This window comes from Phascolarctos cinereus, unplaced genomic scaffold (genome assembly GCF_003287225.1).
Source record: "Phascolarctos cinereus isolate Bilbo 61053 unplaced genomic scaffold, phaCin_HiC Scaffold_7;HRSCAF=346, whole genome shotgun sequence".
Lineage (NCBI taxonomy): Eukaryota > Metazoa > Chordata > Mammalia > Diprotodontia > Phascolarctidae > Phascolarctos > Phascolarctos cinereus.
In genome coordinates, this window is record NW_027556180.1 from 122,387,196 (window position 1) to 122,400,193 (window position 12,998).

The 12,998-nt window shown below is 36.7% G+C and overlaps 1 protein-coding gene across 11 annotated transcripts in view; it reads right to left on the reverse strand.

Moving 5' to 3' along the window:
- The window catches only part of MYCBP2 (MYC binding protein 2), a 224,280-nt gene extending 212,047 nt beyond the window's left edge, over window positions 1–12,233 (reverse strand). For 10 of the 11 annotated variants that reach the window (XM_078147203.1, XM_020973272.2, XM_078147199.1 and 7 more), the window contains exons 1-4: window positions 12,057–12,233; window positions 5,456–5,660; window positions 1,167–1,312; window positions 732–833 (exon numbers count right to left, since the gene is read on the reverse strand). In XM_078147203.1, the coding sequence (XP_078003329.1) occupies window positions 732–833; window positions 1,167–1,312; window positions 5,456–5,660; window positions 12,057–12,171 (568 nt within the window). In that variant the 5' untranslated portion in view covers window positions 12,172–12,233. The remainder of the gene's footprint in view (window positions 1–731; window positions 834–1,166; window positions 1,313–5,455; window positions 5,661–12,056) is intronic. The other variant, XM_020973276.2, reaches the window with a different exon arrangement.
- Window positions 12,234–12,998: the final 765 nt, after the last annotated feature.

The following is a 12,998-nucleotide window of genomic DNA, read 5'->3' on the forward strand; positions in this document are numbered from 1 at the left end:
CAATAAGTGTGAATTTTGACAGTTTTATTTGTTAGGCAAGAAAATCCCAAACTAAACACAGCTTATTAAAATCCTCCTTGGGAAAGATGCTTTGGTAATGCTCATAACTGTCTCACTTTGACTATCCTAACAAGATACAATATTTAAAAAAAAACTAATTAAAACCTCCAAATCACTTTGAAACCAAGGGAAATAGTTAGATGCCAGTAGGACAAGAAAACAGTAAATCTGTTTCTGAAAAAAAATTTGCAGATGTGTCCACTCACCTGAATCCTGGCCTGTCTACATATAGTAATTAATTCACATAATGAGACAATGTTCCCCAGAAAAAGCTGTACTGAAATAAGGGCTGATAGATACAGAAATATAAGACTAAATTAAAACTGCTTTGTAGCTATGGAGCTTGTCTACTTCCTAGAAACCAGTATTGCTTGATCAGATGAATAAGCTGGGATGCTTTCCACTGGAGTAAAAAGATATCTCTTATGAGGGATGCCCAAGAAGATGTGCTAAATAAATACTTATCTTCAGGCTGATGGTAAAGTTCCTGTTTGGATGGTAAATATACTTTACGTAATCTATTTGGGGGATAACAGCATCTTTTATAAGGAGAATATTTAAAATTAAAGGATGTTCAGAGAACTGTAAACAAATACTTTGATTTTAAAAACAAATTTTCCCATTTGAACAAACCATCAGGTTTTCAACTAATGTCTTCTCCATAATCTTACCTCTGCCTTCCTCCAGTCTATGCCTCCTGTTTACACGCTGTCGTTTTTCTTCTTGCCGCAACTGAAGGTGTTCTTCAATATTAACTCCAGGTACAGGGACAGCTGGAGAATTATCAATATAAGAAGAGGATTACGTTACATCACAGACATGATCAAAATGCATAAGAAACTAAAAACTGAGAAAACTATTCTACATAAATGTATGCTCTTTTTTGTTATAGTGAGGGCTCATTTTAGAGGGAGCCAGGACAGTCACAGTATTTAAGAAGTAATCCATATTATCAGTTTCCTTGATTTTATTTAACTGTAAGTTGCCTGTTTTCTTCAAAATACTTAGATATGTATTATATTTAATTATACTTATTAAAGCATAAAATTTCTAAGTTACAAGAGTAAAACATGCCACACACAAACAAATCAATAGTATCACCCTACCTAATAAGAGATCTAAAGGTATCATTTCTTTCACAGCATCAAGAATTCCTCTTTGTCTTGCCTCCTGACCATCCAATTCTCTTGCACAGGCTTTACAACAACCACATACAGCACAGCCAGATTCCCCAGAACCACAGCCACAGATCCTAAAACAAAGAATCAAAATTATTTAACAGCATTTCTTGCCACATCATTCCTTTCCTTTCATGTCATTTCTCATACAGCAGTCATCAATGACTCTCCTTGGGCGATGACATAGGTCCAACACTACCTAACGTGATGGTTATCCAGTCAGTGACTGGGAGGTAACTGCCTACTAAGGCAAACAATTTCATTTCTGAGCAATTCTAATTATTATTAAGTTCTTTATGCTGAACTGAGAAATCCCCATAAATTATACCAACTGTTGAGATTCAGTCTTTGGTATAATTTAATCTTTCTTTCACTTCAAATGTAATCCTTCGTCTCATACAATTCTTCAAATACCTAAAGAGATCTGACACATTTTCCTTAAGTATACCCAATTAACTAACAAAAAAACCATTTTTAAACATCTTATTTTGTACTGTGTGACAAAAACAAAGTGGTCTCTATTTTCAAAGATTTTATATTGTATCAGGTCTCTCTCTCTCTCTCTCTCTCTCTCTCTCTCTCTCTCTCTCTCTCTCTCTCTCTCTCTCTCTCTCTCACACACACACACACACACACACACACACACACACACACACACTGAATACAAAATATATGCACAGTATATACCCGAATTCTTTGGCCATGTGTTACCTTATTCTTGTGCCTTGATAGTTGTGAACTTGATGGGCATCCACTAGGGTGGATATTGCACCCTAGGTTTATGGGGGGAATATTTTGCTTCTGACTATGCCATTTCAGTAAATGTCTGATTATGTGCTCTTGATGACTACTGAAGATAAACAGGCCAATGGTAGCTCCTGCGTTACAGTTTCAGAAGTGCAGAACTACAGTCTAACTTGAACCTCAGGTGGCTGTCTATCAGGGAAACTGCTTGTGAACTGGGTAGCAGCCTAAAAAGAGGAGTTTTATCCCTTTATTTATCCCTTTTCCACTACAAATTTAATCCCTCTTCCACTACAAGACTTCAATATCTGAAAAGAGAAAAATCAAAGTTTCCCTAAGTTTATTTAATTAATGACCAAATATTTATCATGTGCTTGGGACATGCCAGATCCTGTGCTAGTACTAAGGATACAAACATAAAATCAAAACAGATCTGTCCTTAAGGAGCTTATATCTACACCATGTGAAACAATTTGAATACAGGTAAGTGTATACACAGGATAATTTCAAGGTTGTGGGGAGGTAGGAGTTGGCACCTTCCCTAAATTTTGAAGGAAACTAGAGATTCTTCAGTGGCAGAGGGATGGAGGAAGGCTATTTCAGTTTTGGGGTACAGTCAAGGCAATAACAGAGTAGATGCAAGAAGGCTATTCTGGTTAGAACGTTAGAAGTAGGCTGCAGCCAGGTTATGAAAAGCCTTCAGTGTCAAAGGATTATGTATTTGGTCCTTAAAGAAAGGGAGCTAACATTCTAATCGAGGGAAACAAATACATACAGAATAAATATACTTTCAAAACTGACACACAGCTGGCCTGTCATCATCATTATAGGAAAGTTTTTAAAAATTCAAGTGATGACCCTGATCTAGTGCTACTTTACCAATATCACTCCCCCTCCACTTCTTAACTTTAAAAAAAGCTACTTATCAGGAAATAAAAGGAAATATAAAGTAAAGGTATTACTGATTTTAGTGATAGCTACAATTTTATGACAGTCAAGAATTTAGGACTTAAAGACCCTCCAAATTTTTCAAGGAAAAATCTGCCTTCTGGTCCCCCATGTGCACTTTCCTCATGACAGCATGGACAGCAGTGAGGATGACCTGAAAAAACTGACTAGTTCACCCACACAATAAGCAAATAAGTTTAACAGATTTGTTCCATGTCCAAGAGCTCCAGATAGCCACTCAAGGTTAATGATAGTGTCGTAAATTAAAAAAAGATACGGAATTATTTTCCAAACTGGATAATCGTACACTGAAACAGTGCACAGCTCTAGTGAGAAAAGTTAAGAAATGAAGATACTATATTAAACAAAAGTATTTGTTGAGCACCTGCTACAAGCACGGCACTACACCAAGCCTAAGGAGCAAGCATCAAGGTGCACTAGGCCTAGAAGAACTCATGATTCAGTTTTTCAACTACAGTCTTTCAAAAAATGACTTTTCATCCTCTGTTGTTCTAGGAGGAAAAGGCTAAAACAGCACAGTTATTACTTCTGGAAATATAATCTGGTTTCCATTTACAGAAAAGTTTTCCATAAGAACAGCTACTCACTTATGGATTTTTGGAAGCAAAAGAGCCCAGAAAATCAAAGTTCTTAGGATTATTGAATAAGAATTTTCTAAAGTTCTGCCACTGAATTTTTCCCTCTGAAAAAAAGTCATCTGAGGATCTTTTTATTCAGCTCATTTTTCCACAATAGTATTTCAGAGTAAAAATTGAGTTCCTTGCAAGTTTAACTCCAATCAATAAAAAACAAAAATAATTGATTCTATTGAATCTTTTCACATGTTCACTGCAATACTAGTATTGTTCAGTTGCTTCAGTGGTGGCCGACTCTTCCGTGGCCCCATCTGGTATTTTCTTGGCAAAGATACTGGAGTGGTTTGTCATTTCTTTTTCCAGCTCATTTTACAGATGAAGAAACTGAGGCAAACAGGGTTAAGTGACTTGTCCAGGGTCACACAGCTAGTAGTGTCTGAAGGCATATTTGAACACAGGAAGATGAGTCTTCCTGACTCCAGGACCAGCACTCTATCCACTGCACCATCTAGCTGCCCCTGAAAACTAGTATATAAAACCCGTTTATAATTTTTATATGTCCAATAAGTCAGAAAATACAATTTTTTTAACCTAAGTTAAACTATAACATTTTGTTGTAGAAAAATTAATGGAATTTCAGCATGCTTTTGAAATAGAGAACTGAAATTCATCTTTACATTTTTTTCTTTTTAATCTACTATTACTCTGAAAGCTTATACTACCCAAACACTCTCAGGCCAAATGGTTGAATATATAACAAAACTAAATAAAAAGAATAAGGAAAACACAAATATCTCATCCACACTTTTCACTAAAGATGACCAAAGTAGGTCTCTCCAGTCATCGTTGGTCATTACTACATCATTTTTGGCTTTTATTTTGTTTGATTAAAAATGAAGGCTTTCAGAACGTCCAGTGTTGGTTTACACGATTACATCTTGCCAACAATTTAGTTCCTTGAAATAACAAGACGTTAGTAACAGAAATGGTGCCAAATCAGGTACACAGACTGCTATGCTGGGAAGCATCTAGTATCAAAAAATGAAGTGCTGAGTCACACAGCTAGTAAGCCTCTGAGGCTGGATTTTAACACAGGTGTTCCTGACTCCAGGCCAGGCGCTTTAAGCATTTTGTTACCTCAGCTAACTTATTCCTGTTTAAATTTCAAAACTCCATCAGATCCTGGGAAATATTTTCAATTTGCAAAGCAAAATTTTCTAATCCTATGACATTTCTCTCATTATTCCCCTCATGAGAAATATGTTCCCGACACAGTTTAAGAAAAAAACAGCTCTCCTGAACACTGCATTCAGAGGCAGGATCATAACTGCCCATGCGGAGATCTGAAACCTGACTTGGCTGAAATCACAAATGACATTAAATGACCACGGTTTGCTTTGCTTTCTACTGGGCAACCACTGTTTGCCGGCCCAGGTTCATGTCCTTCATTACTTATAGTACACATTCAAGTTGTTTCAGTTCATGCAGTGAGCCTTCCCTTTCCTGTTGTTCCTTCATATTGCAGATTTCATTATTTTAGCTACTCCTTCCAACAATATAGATCACAACCTCTCCATACCTTAGGAGACTAACTAAGTATTCATGAATTTCTATGCAACCATGGCTATGGGTCAAGAGACACAGCACCCATGGCATCAGGAGCTACCAAAGGAGGAACAATACTGGATCTGCACTGCTCCTTAACGAAAGGGCAAAACTATTTTGAATAAAAAATACACTAAACTCTTAGTGAAAAAATTAGTTTAATTTTAGTTCTAACAAATGCATAATAAAAATGATTTTCTGAAACATTTGCAATCATTTCTAAAATAAACATATGCTAAACAACGTATTCTTGATGTTCTACTAATAATTGTAGAAAGCTAAAGAAATAAAAAGTAAGTTATTTATATTAATTTATTTCCTTACCCTCCAGGGACTCTGTCTGGACGCCCACTACTGACACAACTGGCTCCATAACCTGTACAGTCTCCACAGACAGTACAAACCATGCACTGCTCAAGTTTCCATTTATGCATTCCTGGAGGACACATCATGGATTTCTCATCTTTTTCATCCAGTTCTTCTTCCAAGTCTTCATCCATTGCTGTTGCCATATTTTCAATGCCAAAACCTGTATTTAGAACAACAATCAATAACTTTCTATAGGATTTATTTCCATGCTTTAAAGGTAATAATAGGTAATTAAAATTCCATACCTATCTACATGATTAATATCTATTTCACATATGCGAGTATCCATGTACAAATGTATGTGTATGTATGATTATATGTGATTGTATTATATGTAATTATATGTATACATATTACATATACACATATGTATACATATTCTTACACATATACAATGTTTTGAGGGTACTGCTATCCCTCAAATCACTCAAATCATAGCCTGGGATTCAAACTTGAGTCTTCCCTCTTCATTATCCCCTTTAACCAATTGTTTGTCAAATCTTATCAACTCTACTTCCCTTTCTCTAGCTTCAAGTCATTTTTCTTTGCCCACATAAACACCAGCCAGGTCAGGTTTTGATTTCCTCTCATCTGATCTAATACAAGAGCTTCCTAATTGACCTCTCTGTTTCTAATTCCTCTCCTGAGCCACACTCCACGACGCATAATGTCACCATACTAATTCAATTGCATATGTAAAGGGAGAGGATTTTGTTTAGTTGTTTCAGGTGTGTCCAACTCTTTCTGATTCCATTAGGGGTTTTCTTGGCAAAGATACTACATTTGCCATTTCCTTCTCCAGCTAATTTTACAGATGAGGAAACAAGGCAAACAGGGTTAAGTGACTTGTCCAGGATCACACAGCTAGTAAGTAACTGAGGACAGATTTGAACTCAGGAAGATGAGTCTTCCTGACTCTAAGATCAACACTTTATCTAGCTGCCCTAAAAAGAAGGATACAGAATGTCTAACAGTTAAAAAAAAACTAACTTGAAAGCCAACTAACAACTCTTGTATGCTTACTAAAAAAGGGGGCGGGGGGGCAAAGACCCCAGCTTCTGGGATATGAACTCACTCTTTGACAAAAACTGCTGGGAAAACTGGAAAAGAGTATGGCATAAACTAGGCATAGACCAAAATCTCACACCATATGCCAAAATAAAGTCAAAATGGGTTCACGACTTAGATATAAAGGTTAATACTGTAAACAAACTGGGAGAGCAAGGAATAGTTTACCTATCAGATTTATGGAGAACAGAAAAATTCATGACCAAACAGGAGACAGAGAACATTATGAAATGCAAAATGGATAACTTCGATTAAATTAAATTGAAAAGTTTTTGCACAAACAAAGCCAATGCAACCAAGATTAGAAGGAAAGTAGAAAACTGGGAAAGAATTTTTACAACCCATCTCTCTGATAAGGGCCTTATTTCTAAAATATATAGAGAATTAAGAATTAAATTTATAAGAATACAAGTCATTCCCCAACTGATAAATGGTCAAAGGATATGAACAGGCAGTTCTCAGATGAAGAAATTAAAGCCATCTATAGTCATATGAAAAAATGCTCTAAATCACTATTGATTAGAGAAATGCAAATCAAAACAACTCTGAGGTACCACATCACACTTATCAGATTGGCTAACACGACAAAATAGGAAAATGATAAATGTTGGAGAAGATATGGAACACTACTGAATTGTTGGTGGAATTGTGAAATGATCCAACCATTTTGGAGAGCAAATTAGAACTATGCCCAAAGGGCTATAAAAATGTGCATACCCTTTGACCCAGCAACAGCACTTCTAGAGCTGTGTCCCCAAGAAAATCACACAAATGGGAAAAGGACCCACATGTACAAAAATATTTATAGCAGCTCTTTTTGTGGTGGCAAAGAATTGGAAATTGAGAATATGCCCATCAACTGGGGAACAAGTTGTGGCATATGAACGTAATGGAATACTATTGTGCTATAAGAAATGATGAACAGGCAGACTTCATAAAAACCTCAAAAGACTTGTATGGTCTGATGCTGAGTGAAGTGGGCAGAACCAGGAGAATGTCGTACACAGTAACAGTCACGTTGTGCGATGACTAACGTTGATAGACTTAACCCTTTTCAGCAATACAAGGATCTAAGACATCTTCAAATGCCTCATGATAGAAAATGCCATCCACATCCAAAGAAAGAACTATAGAGTTTGAACGCAGATCGAAGCATACTATTTGCTATTTTTTTTCTGAAAATATGTTTAATCGGAATGTATATGTATAGCCTATATCAGATTGCAAGCTGCTTTGGGGAGGGAAGTAGGGAGGGCGGGGGAGAAAAATTTAAAACTCAAAAGCTTATGGAAGTGATTGTTGATAAATCAAAATAAATTAATTAATTTAAAAAGGGGGGAGGAGAAAAGAGGCAACATGTAAAAGAAAAAGCTTTGAAGTAGGAAGTACCTTGAAGCTTTCTAGGAAAGAAGCACATGGCCTCCTTTCCCTGCACACGTGTGGACACAGACACAGACAGACAGACACACACACACACACACATGCACACACACACTTTAAGTAACTCCAGACGGCATTGGTTCAGTGTAAGCTTGCTGTAATTAAGTTTTCTTTAACATTTATTAGTTCTGCAAAGGCTTTTTTAGGGCTTCATATTTTCGAAAAAAAAAAAAAAAAGCTCCAAACTACAAAACAGTAATCTGAAGAGTTAACTATTTTGGGAATACTACAAAAATACTGCTAATACTACAAAGGCAGACTGGAACCAAACTGTGAAGGGCTTTAAATGTCAGACTGAGGAGTGTAGATTTTATCTTAGAGGCAAAAGGGAGCCGAAGATATTTCAAAGCCAGAAAGGGACATATTTGGACCTGTGCTTTAGAAGGCTTATTTTGGCATCTCTGTGGAGGATGACTTACAGAGAGAAGAGACAAGAAGTTGAGAATCTAATTAGGAAGCTATTATAACAGTTCAGATGAGAGACGATGACGGTCTGAGGAGATGAATGTGGAGAAGTAGATAGATGCGTGAGTTTGTATTGTGAAGGAAGAAATGACAAAATTGTCAAATGATCATATATGGGAGATAAGAGACAGAAAAATATCAAGGATAACTCTCACATAAAGGACAGATCCCAGGATACAAAATTGGGTAACTAGAAAAATGGTAATGCCTTTGAAAGAAATAGGGATGCTAGGAAAAGAGATGGGTTCTAAGGAAAACACAATGCCTGGCAACATATAAATGATCAGAAATATTGATTATGAGATATCAATGAGAGGTAAAGCAGGAAGCTGATAATTCCCTGAGTTGAAGCTCAGAAAAGAGACAAGCAGAGCTAGACATGTAGATTTAGGAGTCATCTGAAATGAGGTAACAAATGAACCCATGAGACTAATGAAACTACCAAGAGTGAATAGAGAAAACAAGAGAAAGAGAAGAAATTCCAGGATAGGACTTTGGAGAAAGCCCCATTCTAAGGAAAGCAGCATCATGAAAACTTCAGAAAGAGAATAACAAGTTGGAGTGGTGGTCAAAGGTATCAAAAGAGAGTGAACAAGAAGGACAAAAACTGTGAGAAGATTATATTGGATTTAAGCAATTAAAACAAAAATCACTGACAATCTTGTACAGTTTCAGGAGAATAGTGGTTGATAAGTCCATAGGAGAGAAGATAATGGAATTAGAGAGTAGAAAACTTTTTTCTAGGATTTTGGCTAGAAAAGGGAAGAAAGATAAAAGATAATAGCTTGAGAGAATGGCAGATTTGAGTGAAGGTATTTTAAGTATGAAGATCTGTCCATGTTTGTATGCAGAAGGCAAAGAGCCAGCAGACAAAGAGAGACAGAAGAGTAGATTGAAGGGGCAGTGTCCTGGAGGAGATAGGAAGGATCAAGGGTACACTTACAAGAAGTGGACTTGGTAAGAAAAAGGACAGCCTCCTTTGCTACTGGAGCAAAGGAAGGTAGAAGGGGTGATGATGTCAAAGGTTCTGAGGTATAAAACTGGGGGAAATGATAGATGCCTCAATTTTCTAAGAAAAATATGAAGTAAGCTTATCTGCTGAAAGGAAAGGGGTGGTCGGGATGTTTGAAGGGAGAAGAAAAAGGTTTAGAACACCATGTAAGATGCACCCAATATTGAGTCCATGGGGGGCAGAGTCAAAGGAGTGGCATATAGAAGTGAGGGGACAATTGGGAATATGTAACATAAATTTGTAGTGGACCCAATCAGCCCAATGGCATGACCTTCTCCAACAATGTTAAGTACCACAAATAGGAGTAAAGGAGGCAGACAGTGCTAATGACCCAGGGATAGAGTTTTGCAAGGTATGACCCTGCAACCAAATAAGAGGGCAAGGGACTGAAGACAGAGTTGATAGACTGGTCTAAGTTGTGGAGAGAGGCTAGAACAAGGATGAAGAGACTACAGGTCACACTGAGGAAGAAAAAATTTAGCAGGAATCAGGCAGAGAAATAACAAGACAGAAGGTTATGACCAGTGACAGCAACTTAAAAATAGCTGAGGGTGTTGCTAGACACAGGCACAGTGATGATATCAAAAATGATAGTAGAAAGCTAACAATAAAGAAATCACAATACTTCAAAAAAACATAGTACCCTGGGGATATTTAGTGAAGGTACAATCAATCATCCCTGAGACATCAGTGTTAGTATTATTACTACAGAGTATAACTCCTCATGCTCATATTAGTAATTATAATACATAGTTTTATAGCTCAGTGGAATCTTATATTCAATTAGTCCAACCTCTTTATTTTTACAGATGAATAAAGTGGGTCCCAGGAGAGAGGATTAAGTGAATTGCCCAATGGCATTTAGCTGATGATTTTTAAAATCATTTTTAAAAACAATATTTATTTTTTCACAACACAATTTCTCCCAGTATCCTTTCCCCTCCTAACTCCCCTCCCCAAAGAGCCATCCAACATAACAAATGACAATTTTTAAAGAAAAAGAAAAAACTCCACAAAACTGATCAATACTGTACACTGAAAAAGTTTAGCTGATTTTAACTGTTCAAGAAAATGAAAAATAATATTCAGCAGAATATTACATTCAGCAGAGATATAAATATATATATGCATGTATTTTTGTATGTATATATGAGAAAGATTTCATTAAAATGGTTACATTTTGGTTAAGTTCTTAAGTTTTAGTTCCTTTTAAAATTATGTTACACAGCTCATTTTCCAACAGGTGTGACTGTAATTTTAAAGTTAATAATACAAATACAAAAATAAGTCCACTTGTTTTAAAAAGTAATTCAATGCTAACAACTGCACACTGTTAATAAATTATTACTACCAAAGTCAAGTCAACATGTCTACTATTAAGCCTACTATGGACCAGATACTGTTATAAGTATGGGGGATAAAAAGAAAGGCAAAAAAAAGTTGCTGTTCTCAAGGAGCTCACAGTCTAATGGGGGATATTGAGGGCGGATCTTAAGAGTCTGATAAGGGTTTAAGATCCAAGGCAGAGTTTGACCTCTGCCCAGGCTTTTACCCAAAAGGGCTCACTGATTAAGTGGTACAGCTCTCCAATCCCTTCCTGATTAGGAGGTCCCTGAGACATTCCTTCTTACTTTTTGAACCTTAGATTTACACATTCACTCCTCTATACAGGTGGTGCCAAGGCACCTGGGAAAACCTTGGAAAATACAACCCAATCTAGGAACCCTGATAACAAGGAAATTCATGTTGTCACATCCTCAGCAGATGTTCTGGGGAGTATCTCGTGAGGAGGACTCTTTGAAGTTAGGCTAGATTTTCTCTATATATCCTGTACCCTCAGATGAATAAATTGAGTCAATAATTCTGCTCCGCCTGGCCCATGTCACAAGTTATTTCACGCCTCTCCTTTCGGTGTACAATCTGGTTGCGGGCAACAGGGGGAGACAACATGCAAACAACTATATACAAGCAATATGTATAGAATATACACATGCTAAATTGGAGACAAGCTTAGAGGGAAGGCCCTAACATTAAGGTACCAGCAGGTGGGATTTTGGCTGAGACTTCAAGGAAGCTAGGAAAGCCAGAAACAGATGAGGAGGGAGAGAATTCCAGGCATGGGACACAGCCAATAAAAATGTGCCAAGTTAGGAGTAAGAATATCTTGCTCAAGGAACAGCAAGGTAGCTAGCATCACTAGCCAGTAATAGGTAGGTCTGAAAGAGGAATAAGTTTTGGGAGAAACATAAATTCTACTTTGGACATGTTGATTTTTTGATATGTACGGGTCATTAAGTTTGAAATGTCCAAAAGGCAGCTGGTGATGTGGAACTACAACTCAGGAAAGTCAAACCTGGATATATAGACAAAGTAATTTGTATAGAGATGATGATTTAACATGGAAATTGATCAAATAAACAAGTCAGAGATTATATGCCAAAAAAAGAATAAACTAGTATAGTAACTTGTGTGTGTGTGTGTGTGTGTGTGTGTGTGTGTGTGTGTGTATTTATGGCCTCATATATTTTTAAGGAAGGAAAAATTTATAGTATAAGTACATTAAATACCTACCTTTCCCTCCTTGGTTCATGGAGCCTGTGTCTCGTCCACACTGCCCTTTGTTATTTACACCAAATGTCCAAACTTCCCCATTCTTCATTAAGACACAAGTATGAGCCTTTCCCATGGCTACCTGAGTTACAAAATGGCCCTTCAATCAGTTACCAAACCTATTGGGAAAACAGAATTTGTAAGAAACAAGTAACGGGTCAGGAATGTGTCTTTTGGCTTCCGTGCAGACTATGAAACTACTTAATTGACAAACGTTATTCAATATCCAGTACTGGCAGAGCAATTGTAAAATGTTTTTGATCCGTAGACTACTCTGGTGGGACAAAGGACCCAGGGTTTACCTATTTTGTTGACTTTGACTTGTCACTGCAAAATAAATAAAACCTCACCAAAATTTATTATAAGAAGGGCACTTCTTTTAATGAAAAGCCAATGAAGTGATTTCTTATGGACCCTGATTATTAAAAGCAGCAATACTATTAAAAAAAAATTAGACTATCCTCAGACCATCAGGTGAAGTCAATTTGATTCATAAATATTTACCAAGCATTTATTACATAATGTAAGCACTGTATTTCTAGCACTGAGACCCATCACTGACTATATTTTGCATTCCAGTTGGATTTATGGGGTTAAAAGAACTGAACTAGGACTGAGTGAGGACAGCCCTGAATTCAAAGTCAGCTTTCAGCACATGCTATCTGTGTGAACATGATCACATCCCATACACTTTCTGAGCCTCAGTTTCTTCATCCATAAAAAGAGGAAAACAGTATCTGTAGTGCCTTTCACAGGTTTTCCCCCCAAAATATTACACAAGATAATTTCTGTGATGTGCCTTATAAATTTTACAGTACTACATAAATGTTAGCTATCACTTTTTAAAAATAGCCAAAGAAGCCTTGCTCACGGTTTTAAACCTATTTGATAATAATGTCACTG